At 40.1% G+C, this 19,401-nt stretch overlaps 1 protein-coding gene across 5 annotated transcripts in view; it reads right to left on the bottom strand.

Moving 5' to 3' along the window:
- The window catches only part of LOC126259351 (protein D3-like), a 73,262-nt gene extending 55,856 nt beyond the window's left edge, over positions 1 to 17,406 (bottom strand). Inside the window, exons 1-2 of one of the 5 annotated variants that reach the window (XM_049956074.1) lie at positions 17,287 to 17,406; positions 4,459 to 4,560 (exon numbers count right to left, since the gene is read on the bottom strand). In XM_049956074.1, coding sequence (XP_049812031.1) covers positions 4,459 to 4,560; positions 17,287 to 17,388 — 204 coding nt within the window. In that variant the 5' untranslated portion in view covers positions 17,389 to 17,406. The other 4 variants (XM_049956073.1, XM_049956077.1, XM_049956076.1 and 1 more) reach the window with 4 other exon arrangements.
- Between the last annotated feature and the right edge of the window lie 1,995 nt (positions 17,407 to 19,401).

Here is a 19,401-nt window from a genome sequence, read left to right as displayed (position 1 = left end):
AATGGTCACTATCACAAAGGTCATCGTGTGGCGACCAGTGTAATGAAGGGAGGAGAGAGGGAGAAGAAAGAGAAAGATCAATGGCAGAAAAGGTACCATGACCGGCACTGAAATGAGTAGGGGAGCCATCATTAAGAAGGCACAGGTTGTGGTCTGCAATAAATTGGTCTATAACAAGACCTCGTCTAGAGGGAAAGGCACTGCCCCACAAAGGATGATGAGCATTAAAATCCCCAAGGAGGAGAAAGGGAGGAGGAAGTTGCTGAAGAAGGGCGGTTAAGGCAGCAGGTGTAAGAGTCCTGTCAGGAGGGAGATAAAGATTGCAAACTGTGACTGCAGAGTCTAAGTGGACCCTAACAGCAACCGCTTCCAATGTAGTTTGGAGAGGAATCCACGTGCTAGCAATGTCTGTACGGACCAACGTACAAACGCCACCAGAAGCCCGCAAGGGTCCGACCCGATTTCGACAGAAAACACGGAACCCACGGAGGGTCGGTGAGTGAGCATCAGTAAAATGAGATTCCTGGAGAACCACACAAGCTGCAGAGTAGGACGAAAGAAGGGATTTCAATTCCGGAGGGTGACGATAGCATCCACTACAATTCCATGGGAGAACCACAGAACGATGATTTAAATGGACACTGAACACGCTAAAGCCAGTCATACCGCAGGGTCCCCACCCGTCACCGACAAGGAGGGGGCGACATCCATGAACGACAGGTCAGAATCCGGTTGTGAAGTCGGGGAAGGGACCTCCAGTGACACCAGAGGCTCTTTGTCCCGGGACTTATGTTTCTTCTTCTTTTCAGGCTGAGATCGAGGAGGGCTGTGTGGCATAAAGGAGCCAACTGCAGCAAGATCAGGAACAGAAAGAGACCGGGCGACCTGGGGGCCGACAGACTGCGGCTCTCGCGGTCGCCGCGCGGCAGCAGACCTTTGACCTGGAAGGTGCCGGGAAGGGGCATCCCGGGAGAGGCGCCCTTGACCGGCAGACGTCGAAGGAGTGGGACACTTCTCCGGCTGGGGAGGGGGAGCAGCGCCCAGAGGAGAAGGCGTGGGAGCTGCAGGGGCGGGGGGGGAGGAGAGGGGTCCGGGATGGAGGTAAGGAAGGGGGAGGAAGGGGTGAAGATGTAACCAAGGCGTAACTAGATGTCATGGACACAGGGTGCAGTCGTGCATATTTCTTACGGGCCTCTGTGTAGCTTAAACGATCGAGGGACTTATACTCCTGCATCTTTTTTTCTTTCTTATATACTGGGCAATCTGGTGAACGTGGAGAATGACTACCATGACAATTTACACATACAGGAGGGGAACACAGGGACTCCCCTCATGGAGTGGACGTCCACAGTCACCACAGAGAGCGTCCTGGGAACAGCGAGAAGACATGTGGCCAAAACGCAAGCACTTAAAACACTGCATAGGAGGTGGGATGTACGGCTTCACATCACAGCGATAGACCATAATCTTAACTTTCTCAGGAAGGGTATCCCCTTCAAAGGCCAGGATAAAGGCACCAGTATCAATACGATTATCTTTAGGACCCTTCTGAACACGCCGAACAAAGTGAACACCCCGCCGTCCGAGATTGTCCCGAAGTTCCTCCTCAGTTTGAAGGATGAGGTCCCTATGAAAAATCACACCTTGTACCATATTTAGAGACTGGTGAGGGGTAATGGACACAGGAATTGTGCCAAGATGGATAGAGACACGAAGGGCCGCAGATTGGGCAGCTGAAGCAGTTTTTATCAGCAACGAACCCGACCGCATCTTGCTCAGGGAGTCCACTTCGCCGAACTTGTCTTCAATGTGTTCCACAAAGAATAAAGATTTGACACTGGTGAAAGTATCTCCATCAGTCCTGGTGCAAACTAGATAACGGGGGAAAGGTTTTGCCCCTAGACGACGGGCCTGACCCTCTTCCCAGGGGATATCCATGGAAGGGAAGGCCAAAGGGGCAAGAGAAGCAGCACTTGAGGAATCAGTAGCACGCAGAGAGACGGCCGCAGAAGAACGGCCAGAGTTTTGGACCCGTATGAGTCATCTGCATAGCGTCCGCCATGATACCACCCACTCCGATCAGGGGCTCTCCTCACGGGCGCCACCCAGCCACAGCAAGGGCCGTCTGGCACGGCGGCCATTGCCGGGAGTTCCGATGCTCCAGGATGACGAGCAACCACTCAAAGGCATGCATGAGGAGGTCACAGCTCAGGTATCAGAAGTGTGATCCCTGTGTGTTCAGGGGGCTCAACCAAAAGGGTACATAGCGACCCCACCACACGGGCTGGCTACCGAAGCTGGCTATGCACCCCAGAATCAGACACCAATAGAGGGAGAGGAGGGGGCGAGGGGAAAGGAGCATGGAGGGGAAAGGAGAGAAAGGGAAAGGAAATGCAGCCCGGGAGAGAAAGAAGGCTGCAATGGCTCGGGGCCCCGTGCTCGCCACGCACGTATCCACAAAAGAGTTGTGGACCCCCTGGGGGGAATTGGACTTTTCATTTAGTTCCATATTCTAACAGTGTTAACACTTGTTGCACAGTGTGAATTGCTCAACTGCTGAATCTAATTTCAACACCTGACATTAGTAACATGCCTACATAAAAGTCTCTGTGGGTGATACTGTGTGGGTAGTATGTTTTGCAGCTCCCGTGTGTCATTAGTGTGCGGGGTTGTGGTGGTTAGGGTAGTAGGATCAGAATGGAGCAAGCATCTACCATGTGGTGTTAATCGCCAGAGGTAGTCAAAGTCCACAGTGCAGGAGGAGGAGGTGGTAACCTCTATCATCACATGAACAACTTAAGTAAGGTGACCACTAGTGCCCAGTAACAAGGAGGGAGAGGGAATATTCATCTGCATCATACATCATGGAGAGAGTACTTTTTGGGAGTAGCTGTCATATGGATGGTGAAGGTAGAGGGAGGGAGGGGTGACACTTCTCGAAATTGTATACAAGGTAGATCCTCATGCAGTGATCATCTGCGATCTCTACAGATAGCTTCATTTGTTGTGCAACTAGATGATGTATGGCCAAATTTCACAAGTTTTAAGCACCTTTTCAGGAGCTGCACATAGGTTCTACGTCACTCCAATAAATCACAACAGTAACCTTTCTGGTAATAAGTCACCCCAAAAACCCAAGCTAACTGCTCCTGAGTCTATTTTGTCATCTTCAGGCACTTACTGGACTGAACACACAAAATGGACACCCAATCTTTCCACATTTGTTCATAAACTGTCATCCATTTGAAGTATTGTATTAAGTCCCTGTGGAAGAAAACATATTTAGGTCCTTGAGGAGGAGGAGGAAGGGGGGGTAGGGGGGGGGGGGGTAGGCATAAGGGATGCTGCCAAGTTGATCACACTGACAATGCTCATGACTTAGCATGAAAAGACGTTTATATCAATACAGAATCATTCCGTATTTTGTTCACTGAAATGACTTACCCATTCTTGTCTTAAATTTACTCCACCACAAATAATGGCTTGGTATTTGGGGATGATTCAAAACCAGTCCTCTTACAGATCAGGAATTGAGGAACAAATATCTTTCTTTGTTAAACATGTTGGCTTCCATTGTAGCTAAGAGGAAAATTTATTTTGTTATATCCTTTCTCTGTAAATAAGTTGATGCATCTGGAGACTGCTGCATTAATATTGTCACCAGTACAGTTAGTTTGAGTCTCTTCACTCTGACTGTTCTGCCAGGGTACTATCCACTATGACCAGAAGGGTCATCACCCCACCAATGTAATGGCAACCAGAGATGGATTTATTGGATGGACAACATAGTGCAGAGACCTCTTCTCCCAAATAAGGTACACTACACCTGTCCAATCTTGGGGAGCGGTAAAAATTAGCCCCTGAATAGTCTGGGGCCATGCAGGTACCTGATAATGCCACACATGGAGTGGTTACCATTCTACGTAGTGGGTGAACTACTGGAGGTAAAAAAATTTTAAAAATATTGTGCAGTTCAAACCCAGTACCTGTAGTCATTCATAAATGAACCATCACATAATTTTAATGGTTACGGAAACAAGATAGTCTTTACTGTTATTATAACTCCTGTCACAATGGCAGGTGGCTCAAGCAAACATAGAGACCAAAGGAAAAATGCTTGGGTATATGGTTTGCTTACTCATGGTTGCATAGCACTTCCATGTTGGTAAGTGTTAAAAAATGCCACAGAGAAATATAAATAAAAGTGAATCAACAATCACGTATGTTCACTCTGTAAACCTTTAGGAGAGCAGTTATCACCATCCAGCATAACTCATGGCAACAGGTTGGTAACACCTGGAAATTCAGTAACTTTACCACCCACCCACCCACACACACACACACACACACACACACACACACAATTTTTTTTTACTCTCCTATGGAACATTTCTACAGCAAATCCATATACTCACCATTCTGTCCAAAACAATGTACCAGTAAGCAGGAGTAACTTACCTCCAAGACCTGAGTAGGGGCCTTATCAATAACGTCTGGCGCAACTTGGTGCTTATCCATGCTTTTTAGCTTACAGTCCAAGCTGAAGAACCTGTTGTTATCCTGAAACCAATCAGCAAATAGAAACTATAAAGAGAACTGCACAATAAAAGTCTATCAATCATAAGAAAGTGGTGTACAGAGTGGAGTAGTGAGCAGGGAAATTCAGGTTCAATGCCCCATCATCAACAAAAGCAGACTGGCAAAGCAACATGCACGAAATATGTTGTAACATACTCAAAGGAACTATACTAGCTAAGATGGGGATGGTGAAAAAGGATACTCAGATTAACAATGAGATGGAAAGAGAGAGGCAAGAGAAATGTGTGACGAACCAGAAGGGGGGGGGGGGGGGGCTGTGGCAGGAAGATAGGTAGATACATGAAAAGAGAAAATGTAAAGGAATTGGGGCACAAGAAATGGGGGGGGGGGGCAGAATCGAGGCACAGGTGGTGTGGATGGATGGCTTGGATTGACTGGGTTAGAGGTGCTGCAAAAAGGTATGAAGACAAGTTAAAAGGATTGTGGGTGACATGTTGGAGGGAAGAACAAGATTTTACGGTTAGGTGAGTACAGAACTGTCAACATAAAATCAAATACAGATACTGCAGAAAAGGTCCAATAATGAATGAGAAAATGGTTATTATGGTGAACTATGAGGAACAGAATGCTAAACATAACATCAGAACTGAGAGATTTTAAGTTAAGACCCACCACAGTGGCACATGCTTCCATCTCCACTAGCTCTCTCGATCAGAAGATTTTGAAAAGAATGTTTGATGACACAAAACAATTAATTCAAATATGTTCAGTGAAAGAAAAATGTAATTGTAATAATGATGAGGAATGGGACTAAACTGCAGAAAAAGAAAGACTAGCAAAAATAAATAGAAGGAAAATGTGGACTAGATGGGGGAGGGGGTGGGGGAGTGGGAGGGTGGGAGTGAGTCATACCTGGAAACCAAATTATAAACTCCAAACACAAGCATAATTTATTTATTATGGATTGCTGATTAAAACTGAAGACATCACAAAAAGACAGGAAATTAAGTAGCATAATTATGTCCTGGAGAAGTTGAAGCAACAAAAAGATGTTGAGAGTTCTATTAAAGGAAGAATTAAGCAACTAAAAACTAACAGGTGCAAGGAATGCATAGCTCTGAGCAAAATAACTGATGATGGTCAAATTAGAATATAAAATGTAGACTGGCAATGGCAAGAAAAGCATTTGTGAAGAAGAGAAATTTGTTAACATCTAGTATAGATGTGTCAGGAAGTCATTTCTGAAAGTATTTGTATGGAATGTAGCCATGTATGGAAGTCAAACATGGACGATAAACAGTTTGGACAAGAAGAGAATAGAAGCTTTCAAAATGTGGTGCTACATAAGAATTCTGAAGATTAGATGGGTAGGTCATGTAACTAATGAGGAGGTACTGAACAGAATTGGAGTGAAGAGGAATTTGTGGTACAACTTGACTAGAAGAAGGGATCAGCTGGTAGGCCACGTTCTGAGGCATCAAGGGATCACTAATTTAATATTGGAGGGAAGCTTGGAGGGTAAAAATCGTAGAGGGAGACAGAGATTAGTAGACTAAGCAGATTCAGAAGGATGTAGGTTGCAGCAAGCACTTTGAGATGAAGAAGCTTGCACATGATAGAGTAGCAAGTAGAGCTGCATCAAACCAGTCTTTGGACTGAAGAGAACAACAAAAACAACAACAAAAGAAAATAAGCTCACCGACAAAATATCAGTCACTCCATTACACAAGCACATTGGTCAGTTTTAGAGTGCTGTAGAAGGTGCAGAATTGGTAGAACATTGTCTTGTGACACTCCAGCACTTACATAAGTCTTGGCAATGGATTAATGTGTATTGCCAGTTGGTAAGCTTGTGGGGATTCAGTGTAGTAAGATGGATTGACAGGGAGGCTTAAAAGAATGGCAGCATTGATCAATTGTGCTGGAATATGGTCATGATCGCACCATGAAGTCATCCAATTTGTTTGTGTATCAACACAGACTGTAAAATGAGTCTAAAATGAATAGTATTAAAGTCACAGCCATGTATCATGTCGCAAGAACACTGATGATAAAAAAGTTCTAAATAACAGAGAATACAGACGAGTGTCACATCTAGCAATGAAAACTGGTTTGAAATACGATAAGTTGCTGTTGTCAGTGAATTCAAACCTACTTCAACCCGTTTCCGGTCGAAATTTGTACAGAAAATGCTTGCAATGAACATTCACAGTTGGAGGCCTTGCAGGAGACGCCAATGCTAACAGCGGCATAAAGCACCACGTCTTCAATGGGACACGCAGCGCACCAAGTGGATAGTAGAGGACTGAAGGCTGCAGTCCAAGTCATGATTTCGTTTCCTTTCAAATTATACAAAGAATATAATTTTTTATAACATTATTTTGGCCCATTCATGAAGTAACTATGAACATGGACCAGGTTGTTTAGGTAAAAGTGACATATTGGACACCCCTGCATTTTTCAATGTGTCAAGGCAGTAAGCGTTAGGCTCCACTACCAGTCAATATGCTACCACAACTGGGTTTTATGCTTTCCCATCCACTGGCTTCACCAAATCACAACCTACTTGTCATCCTCCTACTTAACCTCAACCTCTGGCTGCCCTTCAGAGCAGACTGTCAACACAACCAAGTTTTCGGGGCAAGTTCAATACCTAACTTTAGCTAGAGGTTTATTTCAACATTCCCAGTAACTTTGTGTTGCCATTTCTTCTACCACTTGATGATGAGTATGCTGCAGACTCTGACCTTCCAATATTGCAACTACTGTGTTCACAATGCTACATATCTCTAGCATCCTACTGCACCTAGACTGGTCCACAAAATCAGCCAATCTTAATCCAATAGAAAATATCAGGGACTATCAGGAAAACTGGATAAGACATAATAATCAATATCCTTGCAGTATGGTAGTTCTATGGATTTAATTACCAATGAGTGGTTTTAGCTGAATGTAGCATACCTGAAGATAATGAAAGACTCTGTCGCAGAACTCACACCATTATCAAGGACAGTAGAAGTGTTACAGAGTGATGTTTGCGGGGTGACTAATTTTTTTTGTTTTCCAGTGCGTTTATAGAACTGGATCTCACAAAGCACGCAAAACAGAATAAAAGTAACTAAAAATTTAGTACAATTTAGAATAGAAGGAGTGATAAGATGATACGCATAGCAATAGAAGCTTGCACGACTATGAGAAAGATAATAGTTGGTGCCTACAGGAGAATTAAAGGAACCTTTGCAGAAAAGAGAAGCTCAGATGGCAAGCCTGTAATAAAATGAAAAAGTGAAGGGCTCATTCCATCTCAAATCAACTAACAGACTGAACCTTGATATCTCAGATTTGGATGATTCCTCCTCCTCCTCCCCCCCCCCCCCCCTCCAGGTAAGGTACCCACTAACACTAGTTTTAAGTTGAAATTTCAAATTTTTCTGACCTTCGGTTTTTGAGTTTCAAATGCTTAAAAATCAAGAAACCTCTGTTTTTGATCAATCAATGATTGTTTTAAAACGCTGTAGCTCAAAAACTATACAACCTAGAGAGTTCAAACTTGCACCATTGTTTTCCTCTAAAAATTCCCTTCAATTTGATATGTAACATGACTATGCTCCCTAAATCTGAAAAATTTAAACTATTCCAAAAAACCTTTTTTGAAATTTCCGAAATATGTACCCTCAGATTTTTTTATAAAAATTGTGTGTGTTGTCCAGTCTAACTGACCTCATGCATGCAATATTTCAAGACAGGATCTCAATGGGTTCTTGTATAAAACAATATTTTACTACCCCAATACACACTAGTGAGGTGAAAAGCACACTATTTCTCGGCTATTAATACTAAGGTAGGTCTACGTAATTCTAACAAACTTAAATTATTATGTTAGCCTTTTTATGCAACATTACCCTATTTTTGTTTGCTAATTCATAAAATGATATTTTAATGCGAGAATAAAATATATAAAAATATAACAACTTAAGAATCTTACCATTTTACACGACATTCACTTTTTATTATTAAAAAAACGCGAGATTTTCATATAGGGTCAAGGCTCTAGTTTTGGCCACTACCCCACTTATGGCCACCTTGATGTAACGGGTGCAGTTTTAAGCTCCTTTGGAATACCAGCCAGTCCTACCATAGATTATAATAAGCAATATGAAATGTGCTATTCAATTGTCTATAGAAACATTTCTTTGTTTGGTCTTGTTTGAAGTCAACATTTAATGAAAAGATCTGTGTTGCAGAAGTTGAGTTATGTAGTGTTTTTCTTTAAGCAAACACAATTTGTTTTTTGTATTCTACAAGTTGTACAAAGCATCAGGAGAAACTTAATTTATTGAGAGGTAATATTAAGTATTATATTTTCATTTCCAACAAGTTAAACATGATAAAACCTAAAAACATGTCATTAATATGGCCGTAAGTGGGGCCTTGATCCTACATTAAAATGTGTATGAAACAATCATAGCAAAAAAACTTATGAGTGCCATATATTGCACTGTGTTTTAGTGTTAAGTTGTCCAAGTGATCTAGTATAGAGCAGTGTAGTCTTAGTGTACGCCGTTCCATGTATGTGGTAATATATCAAATATCATAAAATACAATTATTTAATATATTTATTTTTTCTAGAATGTTCCAAATAATAGAAATGTAGTTATTTAAGTCGTGTATAATAAAAACAAAGATTCCATGACTTACCAAGCAGGAAAACGCTGGTAGACAGACACAATAAAAAAACACACAGACAAAATTTCAAGCTTTCGCAACCAACGGTTGCTTCGACAGGAAAGAGGGAAGGAGAGGGAGAGATGAAAGGTTGTGAGTTTTAAGGGAGAGGGTAAGGAGTCATTCCAATCCTGGGAGCAGAAAGCCTTACCTTAGGGGGAAAAAGGGCAGGTATACACATGCACACACACACATATCCATCCACACATATACAGATACAAGCAGACATATTTAGAGGCAAAGCCCAAACGACGTTAGTAGAATGATGCCAGGGAAAAAAGATTGTGTGACCATAAGAAATAAAGATGGAAAGATCCAGGTTCAAAAGAGGCTAGTGCTGGCAAATTTGCAAGAAATATACCAATTACTTAAGGAAAAGATCCCTGCAAACAAAATTGGGTTTTCCAAGTGTTGATAATTAAGACCAAGGAACTGTATCCTGGCTGGAAGAAATGGCACACTTACTGTTTGTGTGTGTACCCTACACCAAAACATTAAGCTAATGATGAATGGTGCTAAGATGCAAAATTTTGTTTTGGATTGAGATAAAACTGCTTTGAAATCTTATCATTCCTGCCTAGTCAAGATGATGCGCAATCCACCATCACAACAATGTTTTACGGATATTTGTAAGGAATGTCCTGCTGTCTCTAGACTTAAAGATCTATTGAATGCAAAGTTCACTGGTGATATGACTGATGAAGTAACCTACAAAAAGTGGGTAACTGTAGATAGGTGTTTGATGGAAACTGTAGTAAAAAAGTACTGATGGCTTTATGGATGAGTTTTTGGACACACTAATGAAGGTAAAAACTCATTCATTTATAGCTAGTCAGCAGAAAGAACACTACAGCGAAATCAAGGACAATTTAACCGAAGGCCATGTAGTAGTCAACTGTGATTTTGCAGAAAACTACTCTTTCGTAGTACAAGATGAAATACAATCATTCCACTGGACTACCACCCAAGCTCCACTGCATCCTTTCATCATATATTATAAATGGGACTGAAAACTAAAACATATGCAGCATGTCTTCATATCATATTGCCTGAAGCATAATACAGTTGCTTTCTATGTATTCCAGAAAAAACTGCTAGAAATCATAAAGCAAACCTTGCCTTTTGCACATAAAAAGATTACTTACTTTTCTGATGGCACCGCTGCATAAAACTGATTTTTAAGTTGAGGCAGAGTGGGAGTTCTTTGCAACATCCCATGGCAAGCCTGCATGTGTTGGCCTTGACAGAACTGTTAAATGGCCAACTGCTACAGCCAGTTTACAAAGGCCACTGTTGTTGTTCTCGTCTTCAGTCCCGAGACTGGTTTGATGCAGCTCTCCATGCTACTCTATCCTGTGAATGCTTCTTCATCCCCCAGTACCTACTGCAACCTACATCCTTCTGAATCTGTTTAGTGTATTCATCTCTTGATCTCCCTCTACAATTTTTACCCTCCACGCTGCCCTCCAATACTAAATTGGTGATCCCTTGATGCCTCAGAACATGTCCTACCAGCCGAGTCCTTCTACTAGGCAAGTTGTGCCACAAACGCCTCTTCTCCCCAATTCTATTCAATACCTCCTCATTAGTTGTGTGATCTACCCATCTAATCTTCAGCATTCTTCTGTAGCACCACATTTTGAAAGCATCTATTCTCTTCTTATCTAAACTATTTATCGTCCATGTTTCAATTCCACACATGGCTACACTCCATACAAATACTTTCAGAAACGACTTCCTGACACTTAAATCTATACTCTATGTTAACAAATTTCTCTTCTTCAGAAAGACTTTCCTTGCCATTGCCAGTCTACATTTTATATCCTCTCTACTTCGACGATCGTCAGTTATTTTGCTCCCCAAATAGCAAAACTCCTTTACTACTTTAAGTGTCTCATTTCCTAATCTAATTCCCTCAGTATCACCCAACTTCATTCGTCTACATTCCATTATCCTCGTTTTGCTTTTGTTGATGTTCATCTTATATCCTCCTTTCAAGGCACTATCCGTTCCGTTCAACTGCTCTTCCAAGTCCTTTGCTGTCTCTGACAGAATTACAATGTCATCAGTGAACCTCAAAGTTTTTATTTCTTCTCCATGGATTTTAATTCCTACTCCGAATTTTTCTTTTGTTTCCTTTACTGCTTGCTCAGTATACAGATTGAATAACATTGGGGATAAGCTACAACCCTGTCTGACTCCCTTCCCAACCACTGCTTCTCTTTCATGCCCCTCGAGTTTTATAACTGCCATCTGGTTTCTGTACAAAATGTAAATAGCCTTTCGCTCCCTGTATTTTACCCCTGCCACCTTCAGAATTTGAAGAAGAGTATCCCAGTCAACATTGTCAAAAGCTTTTTCTAATGTTAGAAATGGAGGTTTGCCTTTCCTTAATCTATTTTCTAAGATAAGTCGTAGGGTTAGTATTGCCTCATGTGTTCCAATATTTCTACGGAATCCAAACTGATCTTCTTCGAGGTCGGCTTCTACCAGTTTTTACATTTGTCTGCAAAGAATTCGATTTAAGTTAGTATTTTGCAGGTGTGACTAATAAAACTGACAGTTCGGTAATTTTCGCGTCTGTCAACAACTGCTTTTTTGGGATTGGAATTATTATATTCTTCTTGAGGTCTGACGGTATTTCGCCAGTTTCATACATCTTGCTCAACAGATGGTAGAGTTTCGTTAGGCCTGGCTCTCCCAAAGCTGTCAGTAGTTCTAATGGAATGTTGTCTACTCCCGGGGCCTTGTTTCGACTCAGGTCTTTCAGTGCTCTGTCAAAATCTTCCCACAGTATCATATCTCCCATTTCATCTTCATCTACATCCTCTTCCATTTCCATAATACTGTCCTCAAATACATCACCCTTGTATAGACCCTCTATATACTCCTTCCACTTTTCTGCTTTCCCTTCTTTGCTTAGAACTGGGTTTCCATCTGAGCTCTTGATATTCATGCAAGTGGTTCTCTTTTCTCCAAAGGTCTCTTTAATTTTCCTGTAGGCAGTATCTATCTTACCCCTAGTGAGATAAGCCTCTACATCCTTAAATTTGTCCTCTAGCCATCCCTGCTTAGCCATTTTGCACTTCCTGTTGATCTCATTTTTGAGACTTTTGTATTCCTTTTTGCCTGCTTCATTTACTGCATTTTCTCCTTTCATCAATTAAATTCAATATTTCTTCTGTTACCCAAGGATTTCTACTAGCCCTCGTCTTTTTACCTACTTGATCCTCTGCTGCCTTCACTACTTCATCCCTCAAAGCTACCCATTCTTCTTCTACTGTATTTCTTTCCCCCATTCTTGTCAATTGTTCCCTTATGCTCTCCCTGAAACTCTGTACAACCTCTGGTTCTTTCAGTTTATCCAGGTCCCATCTCCTTAAATTCCCACCTTTTTGCAATTTCTTCAGTTTTAATCTACAGTTCAAAACCAATAGATTGTGGTCGGAGTCCACATCTGCCCCTGGAAACGTCTTACAATTTAAAACCTGGTTCCTAAATCTCTGTCTTACCATTATATAATCTATCTGAAACCTGTCAGTTTTTCCAGGCTTCTTCCATGTATACAACCTTTTACATGATTCTTGAACCAAGTGTTAGCCATGATTAAGTTATGCTCTGTGCAAAATTCTACCAGATGGCTTCCTCTTTCACTTCTTCTCCCAATCCATATTCACCTACTACGTTTCCTTCTCTTTCTTTTCCTACTACCGAATTCCAGTTACACATGACAAAGGCCATATGACCAACAAATCTTAACACCCAAATCACTTTATGTATTTGCCATGGAAAACATAAAAACCATTGACTCTGAATATTACACAACAGAGGACTATGAACTGACCAAAGAACACTTACTCCCTCAGTTTAGTGAATCAAAAGCGATTGTGGGAACACAAAAGTTTCACTCATATAAACCCTGCACAGTGAGTCAAATTACTGACAAGCCTAATCATTTTAGTCTGGATGAGTCTCTTGAATGTGACAACACTGAACCAAATAACACTGTCACATATGGAAAATATTGCTGCTGGTTTTGTGACAGTAACATATGATGACTCTTGGTGGCTAGGATGCATTGAAGAAAAATACAATGACATGTACCGAATAAATTGTTTACACCCAAAGGGTCCAGCCCTGTCTTTTTACTACCCACAACCAAGAGATATATTAGATGTTGCAGGAAATACTCTTTTACAAACAACGAATCCAACAACAGCTACGGGACGAACCTACACTTTAAGTGCTAAAGAAATAATGTCTTCTCTTGCTTGGGAAAAATATCTTAAAAACCATAAAAGAAGCACGTTTAAATTTGGTTATTCCATGTTAGTTCAAGCAATTTGAGAAAATGTTCCAGCTGATAGTCTCAGATTTGACTGAAATTTAGCACACCAAGTGTGGAACACTCATGTACAAAATTTTAAGTTCCCCTGCAAATTAGTTCCAGAGTTATGGCTTGTGAACTGTCACAACTTGTTTGAACAAAAGCACCACTATTACAGTCTTCTGCCTCCATACTGACTTTCCACAACAGTACTGACCAGTCTGAACTAGAATCTTAAAAACATGAGTAACCTGTAATTGTTGCTTATTTCCTTTGTTGCTCCTGCCTAACAATTACTCATTCTGTCCCTGAAAACTACTATTGTTTAACTTTGTTGGCTAATGGTTCCCAACAATTGCTGCGGCTTTATCTGAAACAAGCTGTATCCTTCATCACTATTACTTGCTAAATCATGTTAAAAGAAACTTAACCAAATATATCTCTGTCAACTTTTATTGTACACAAATGCCTTGCAATAACAACTTGAAATGTTGCCACATATTATATTATGGTCTACTGATGCAGTGTTTGTAATTTGGTTTGGATATCACTTGTCCCTTTTGTGGTACCACACTAAGAAAATCCATGTTTTTCAGGTAATTTTTCAAATTGTTGACTTTTCGTGTGCATGTCCAATATTTGTGTGACTGATATGGGTTCAAATGGCTCTAAGGACTATGGGACTTAACATCTGAGGTCATCAGTCCTCTAGACTTAGAACTACGTAAACCTAACCTAACCAACCTAAGGACATCACACACACCCATGCCCGAGGCAGGATTCGAACCTGCAACCATAGCAGCAGTGTGGGTCCGGACTGAAGCGCTTAGAACCGCTAGGCCATAGCAGCCGGCACTGATATGGGCAAGATGAGCTCTGTGTGTGTTTAGGCCACATTAAGCATACCACAAAAAATTACACCCTTTTCAAGTGAATTATATTTGGCATAGAGGGCACCTACAATATGTAACTTTAACGTATTACATTTTTTAACCACATTTTGGAATTTTTTATTTTCCCTCAGAAATATGTTGGTGTTTTGATTCATGGAGTGTGTTCTCTAAATGGATGTTACTGGGTTGTAAAAATTTCACTGGACTGTGCGGAATAGTTCCAAAGTTATTAAGACCTGAAGTTGGGTCTGAAGACAGACTGCCAGATGCGGGTTGCAATTTCCGGGTTACACCACCTTCTTTCACAAATCATAATTCTGGAACTAATTGGATGGGGAAACTAATACTTTGTACACGAGTGTTCCACACATAGTGTACTAAATTTCAGTCAAATCTGGGACTATGATCTGGAGCCCCCGGTTGAACTGACATGGAATGACAATTATGTTACACATACTCTCACTAAACACCAAGTTGTATAAATACCATGTGTATTAACTTTGTAGATACCAATTAGTATTAGAAACAAAGTTCTATTCATGCAAATATCAACAAGTTAATCTTTTTCCCAAGTGAAATTAATCATATGCCAATTTCTAATAAAAGGAACTTGCTGCAAATGATTACAAATAACACTGGAAAACCAAGAAAAAGATAACCTCCACCATTTACAACTAAGGATGAAGGTGAGTGGCTTTCTTCAAAATTTCAACTTGTAGCACGTATATTACCAATTAAAATGTGTTCACTTCCTTCTGATGCATAGTTAAAAGAATCATGAACATTAAATCAAAAAACACTGTATCATTTAATGAATTAAACAATAAGAGGGTAATGTTGAATAAAAAGGCTAACATAATAATTTAAGTTTGTTAGAATTACGTAGGCCTACCTTAGTATTCATAGCCTAGAAATAGTCTGATTTTCACCTCACTAGTGTGTATTGCGCTAATGAAATATTATTTTATACAAGAACCCATTGAGATCATGTCTTGAAATTTTGCATGCATGTAGTCAAGAGTAGACAACACATACAATTTTTATAAAAAAAAATCCGAGGGTAAATATTTTGGAAAATTCAAAATATGATTTTTTGGAATAGTTTACAATTTTCAGATTTAGGTAACAGTCATGTTACATATCAAATTGAAGGGAATTTTTAGAGGAAAACAATGGTGCAAGTTTGAGCTCTCTAGGTTTTATAGTTTTTGAGCTACAGCAATTTAAAACAACCATCAAGTGATCAAGAGCAGAGGCTTTTTTGATTTTTAAACCCTTGGAACTCAAAAACCAAAGGTCAGAAAAATTTGAAAATAAAATTTAAACTAGTGTTAGTGGTTACATTACCTGGGAAAAAAAAATCATCCAAATCTGAGAGGTTATGGTTCAAATCAAATTGGTTGATTTGACACGGAATGACCCGAAGGATAAAATATGGGAGGGCTATAAAAATGAAAAGACACCTGAGGGCAGTATTACAGAACGGGAAGACATGAACGAGAGACTGATTGCAACACTGTGAGAAGAATGTGACAGCTGTTGTAAAGTGGAATATGGTGGAATACAGTCTGGGCATGAACATTGAGCATCAAAGAAAATGTGAAACCTAATAAGCATAGAACAAAAATCTGAAATGGTGTTCACAGCCCGAAACTGCCAGGAATATTGAACAATTGACCACAGTTAATCAATACAACACCATCTACCAAAATTCAATTTCTCTCTGATCTTAAGGTTAATGGAAAAAAATTGAATGCCAAATGAATGCAGCATTGTAAACCAAAGTTAAAATAGAAATACCAATGGCTTTATTACATATAATTATTAAATTGTAAAATCACAGGGTTGCCGCAAATTTCTTACTACTAAATACCTTTCCCTACAGGTCTTCTAAGATACTTCACTCAAGTTTCCAAATAAAAGGTGAAGTTTTACACAAATAACAAGAAAACAATTTATCCTGAAAACTAGTTCTGGCATTTGAACAGCTAGACCTACAGACACATCATATAGCTAATACCTTCGGCCGAAAGCAGAAAAGTACCAGATTGACATTATCATCAAAGTACAGGGTTGTTTCAGCTAAACATTAACTTTCTGTTAGTTGTGTTGATTTTACAGTGTAATTCGATTACATTATGTCGATACATGAAGTAGGCTATTTATAAAACCCAGCGAACTAACGACAATAAGCTTAATATCTATAATTATTCAACTGGGCCAAATAGGTAAAAAATGAGTTCTACACTCCTGTGTGCCCTAAAAAATAACATGACTAATACAAGAACATGTTTTTAAGACATTTTCAAACCCGCTTGCACACATCATTACCACCGATCCTATATAGTGATATATACTGGAATATTGGTTCTCACACGTTTACGTACGGGTAACCAATCGAGCACGCTATACCTCTTGGTTGCTTTAATGAAAACCGCAGTCAAGACAACTAATATAGATGTAGTCGCCTGTTGTCCTTGCAAGTTACATCAACACGGATAACATTTTTTCCAGTTGTCTAGCCGTTATCTAATAGATAAGATAACTGCGCAATTAACTCAAAAATTCCATAACATTCCGACATTTGACTTCGCTGTCAACTTTACAACTTTCTTTTACAAAATGTATATCGGTCTCTTAGTATCCACTACTTCTGCACTATATCTGAAACGGAAGTTGGGCACTGAACAGAAAACTGGCGCTTCTGTATTGCAATTCATTCCAACTAACCGGTTTGTTAGTGGCAAAAAACTTGCATAGAAAAATGCTAGAACCTCATAGTACACCGAACGCCAACCTACTTGGGATATTAACTTCAAAACGCAGAAATTGCTTTCTTTCAAAAAACACCGGCTCTTCACGCCAACTGAACTACGGAATACAATCAGAGACCCACACAACATCTTCAACAGTTTCCAAGGTCGATGTCAATCAGAGAAATTCGATGTGAGGGAATAAAATCATAACAATTTTTTAGATTGCAACCATTTACTTACAAGTGAGAAAATAATATCTGCATTTTATTAACGAGTTGAAGCTTGTATCACTTCATACAAAACAATTTTATAAATAGCAAGTATACATATACGTAACAAAATAATATTGAATTATGAACTGAAATTAAATTATAGTTCAAACGCAGGTAAACTTCATTAATGTGGGACGAGAAAAATTATGCTGGTTATACAATAATTCAGTGCTTTGGTGCAGCAGCTGTTAGAAACTGCATTAATAATTTAACAGCAACAAAAAATTTTACATAGTCAAGATAAATTTAAATTATTAGAATTATGAGGAATGGCAGTCCTTAGTAAAGACCGACTCAAAAAATGACAAAGCATTTCAAAATTCAAAAGGTGCCAATCACACAGGCCGTTAACGGAACGTCTACGTCAGTGTCGAGGTTTCTCCGGGAGGAAGTGTTCACCTTGCATTTATAGTTTTTACTTCAATTTCTGCCCGTGTAATTTGTATGTATTCACTTGTCCTACAACACTTAACATTGTACAGACTGGTATTTAACAAGACCAAATAAAAATCAAACCAAATCTGCTAGCATCAGAAGTTAACTTATCCCCACTGCGTTCATTCGTGTTAATAGTAGCGGATTTTGTGTCTTAGTCGACATGAAGGTGTCAACCATTCCGCATTTATGCATTCGCACATCTTTCGTGACAATTTCGGAGCCTGATTAGTCTAACTCAGTACTTGTGTGGTAGTTCTGATCCAAGTGGGAGAGGAGCTCTTTTTGTTAATTCGCCTTGTTGATGATCTACAAACAACATCCACCGACAGCGCCATTGCAATTAGGAAGCCCTTACAACTTAACACGCTCAATATTTATTGCGCAACAATGTGTGCTGCGCAATAATGCAGACCGCCTGAGAGCGACATTGGCGGTTCGCGCAGTGTATTGAAGGTGACTGAGAAGCTTTATAAATACTGATGGTGGCTCAGTATTGCGCCATGTATTGACAATACACGGCAGTTCCTAGTTATCGTGATTTGGAGACATGCTGACAAAGGTACAGTGACGGCAGATGAATATAAATAGACTGCGTGTTACTATGGATGTCTGTAAAACGGCTTCCAAGCCAGTTTTTCGCCCAATGCCGCTTCCTCTAGGTTTTCTTATTGCATTAATTTTCTTATTGCATCACGTAGAGACTGCAGTCGCAATACATACGATTTCTACATTATCAAATGCCGACGTGTTCGCTGCAGAGGCAGAGTCTTAATTGACGCGTCCGGGGTACAAATATTGCTCAATAATATTCTGCCGTTCTTGGCCTCGCACTCCCACGCAATACGTGGACAGAATATTACTGTGCAATAAATTTTGAGCCTACAATTGTAGCTGTGTATTTCTGCTTCCTGACAGTTCGCTGTTTAGATTAAGCCCGCCTCCACAGATCTTGGTCCGCGAACCTCTTTCCGAGTCGCACAGTTTCTTATTTTACCAGCTTTGTTGGTCAGATGTTTCATGAATGGTATTGGGGGTTTTAGGGTAACTACTGGGTATTTTGGAAAATGGTTGTGTCACAGTGACAGGTTTGTGATTCATACCTGGAGTTAATGGTTAGCCTATCTGTTGTATAGTTTGAAACTTCAATTTGCTGGCACCAGGAAACAGAAGTCATTTGTATAACTACTCGTTCAAAACTGTTAAATCGTTGGTTAATGTATGCTTTGTTTCGCCAAATTTTATGTGTGCAATCGCTATGTCATCGCCTTGATTTTTTTGTTCGCTTTGTTTTATTTTCGTGAGACATTAGAAAAGACCCATGCGGTTTTAGATGCATTTTCGTACGCAAGTTCTGCCACAGAAGAGACCAGATATCTGGAGGCGAAAAATTAGTTAAGTTTTATAATACCTGGACGAAGATCGATACCCGACCATGCTGTGGATTGTTCAT

Source organism: Schistocerca nitens, chromosome 5, assembly GCF_023898315.1.
Source record: "Schistocerca nitens isolate TAMUIC-IGC-003100 chromosome 5, iqSchNite1.1, whole genome shotgun sequence".
Classification (NCBI taxonomy): Eukaryota; Metazoa; Arthropoda; class Insecta; order Orthoptera; family Acrididae; genus Schistocerca; species Schistocerca nitens.
This window is presented reverse-complemented; position numbering and strand designations above follow the sequence as displayed.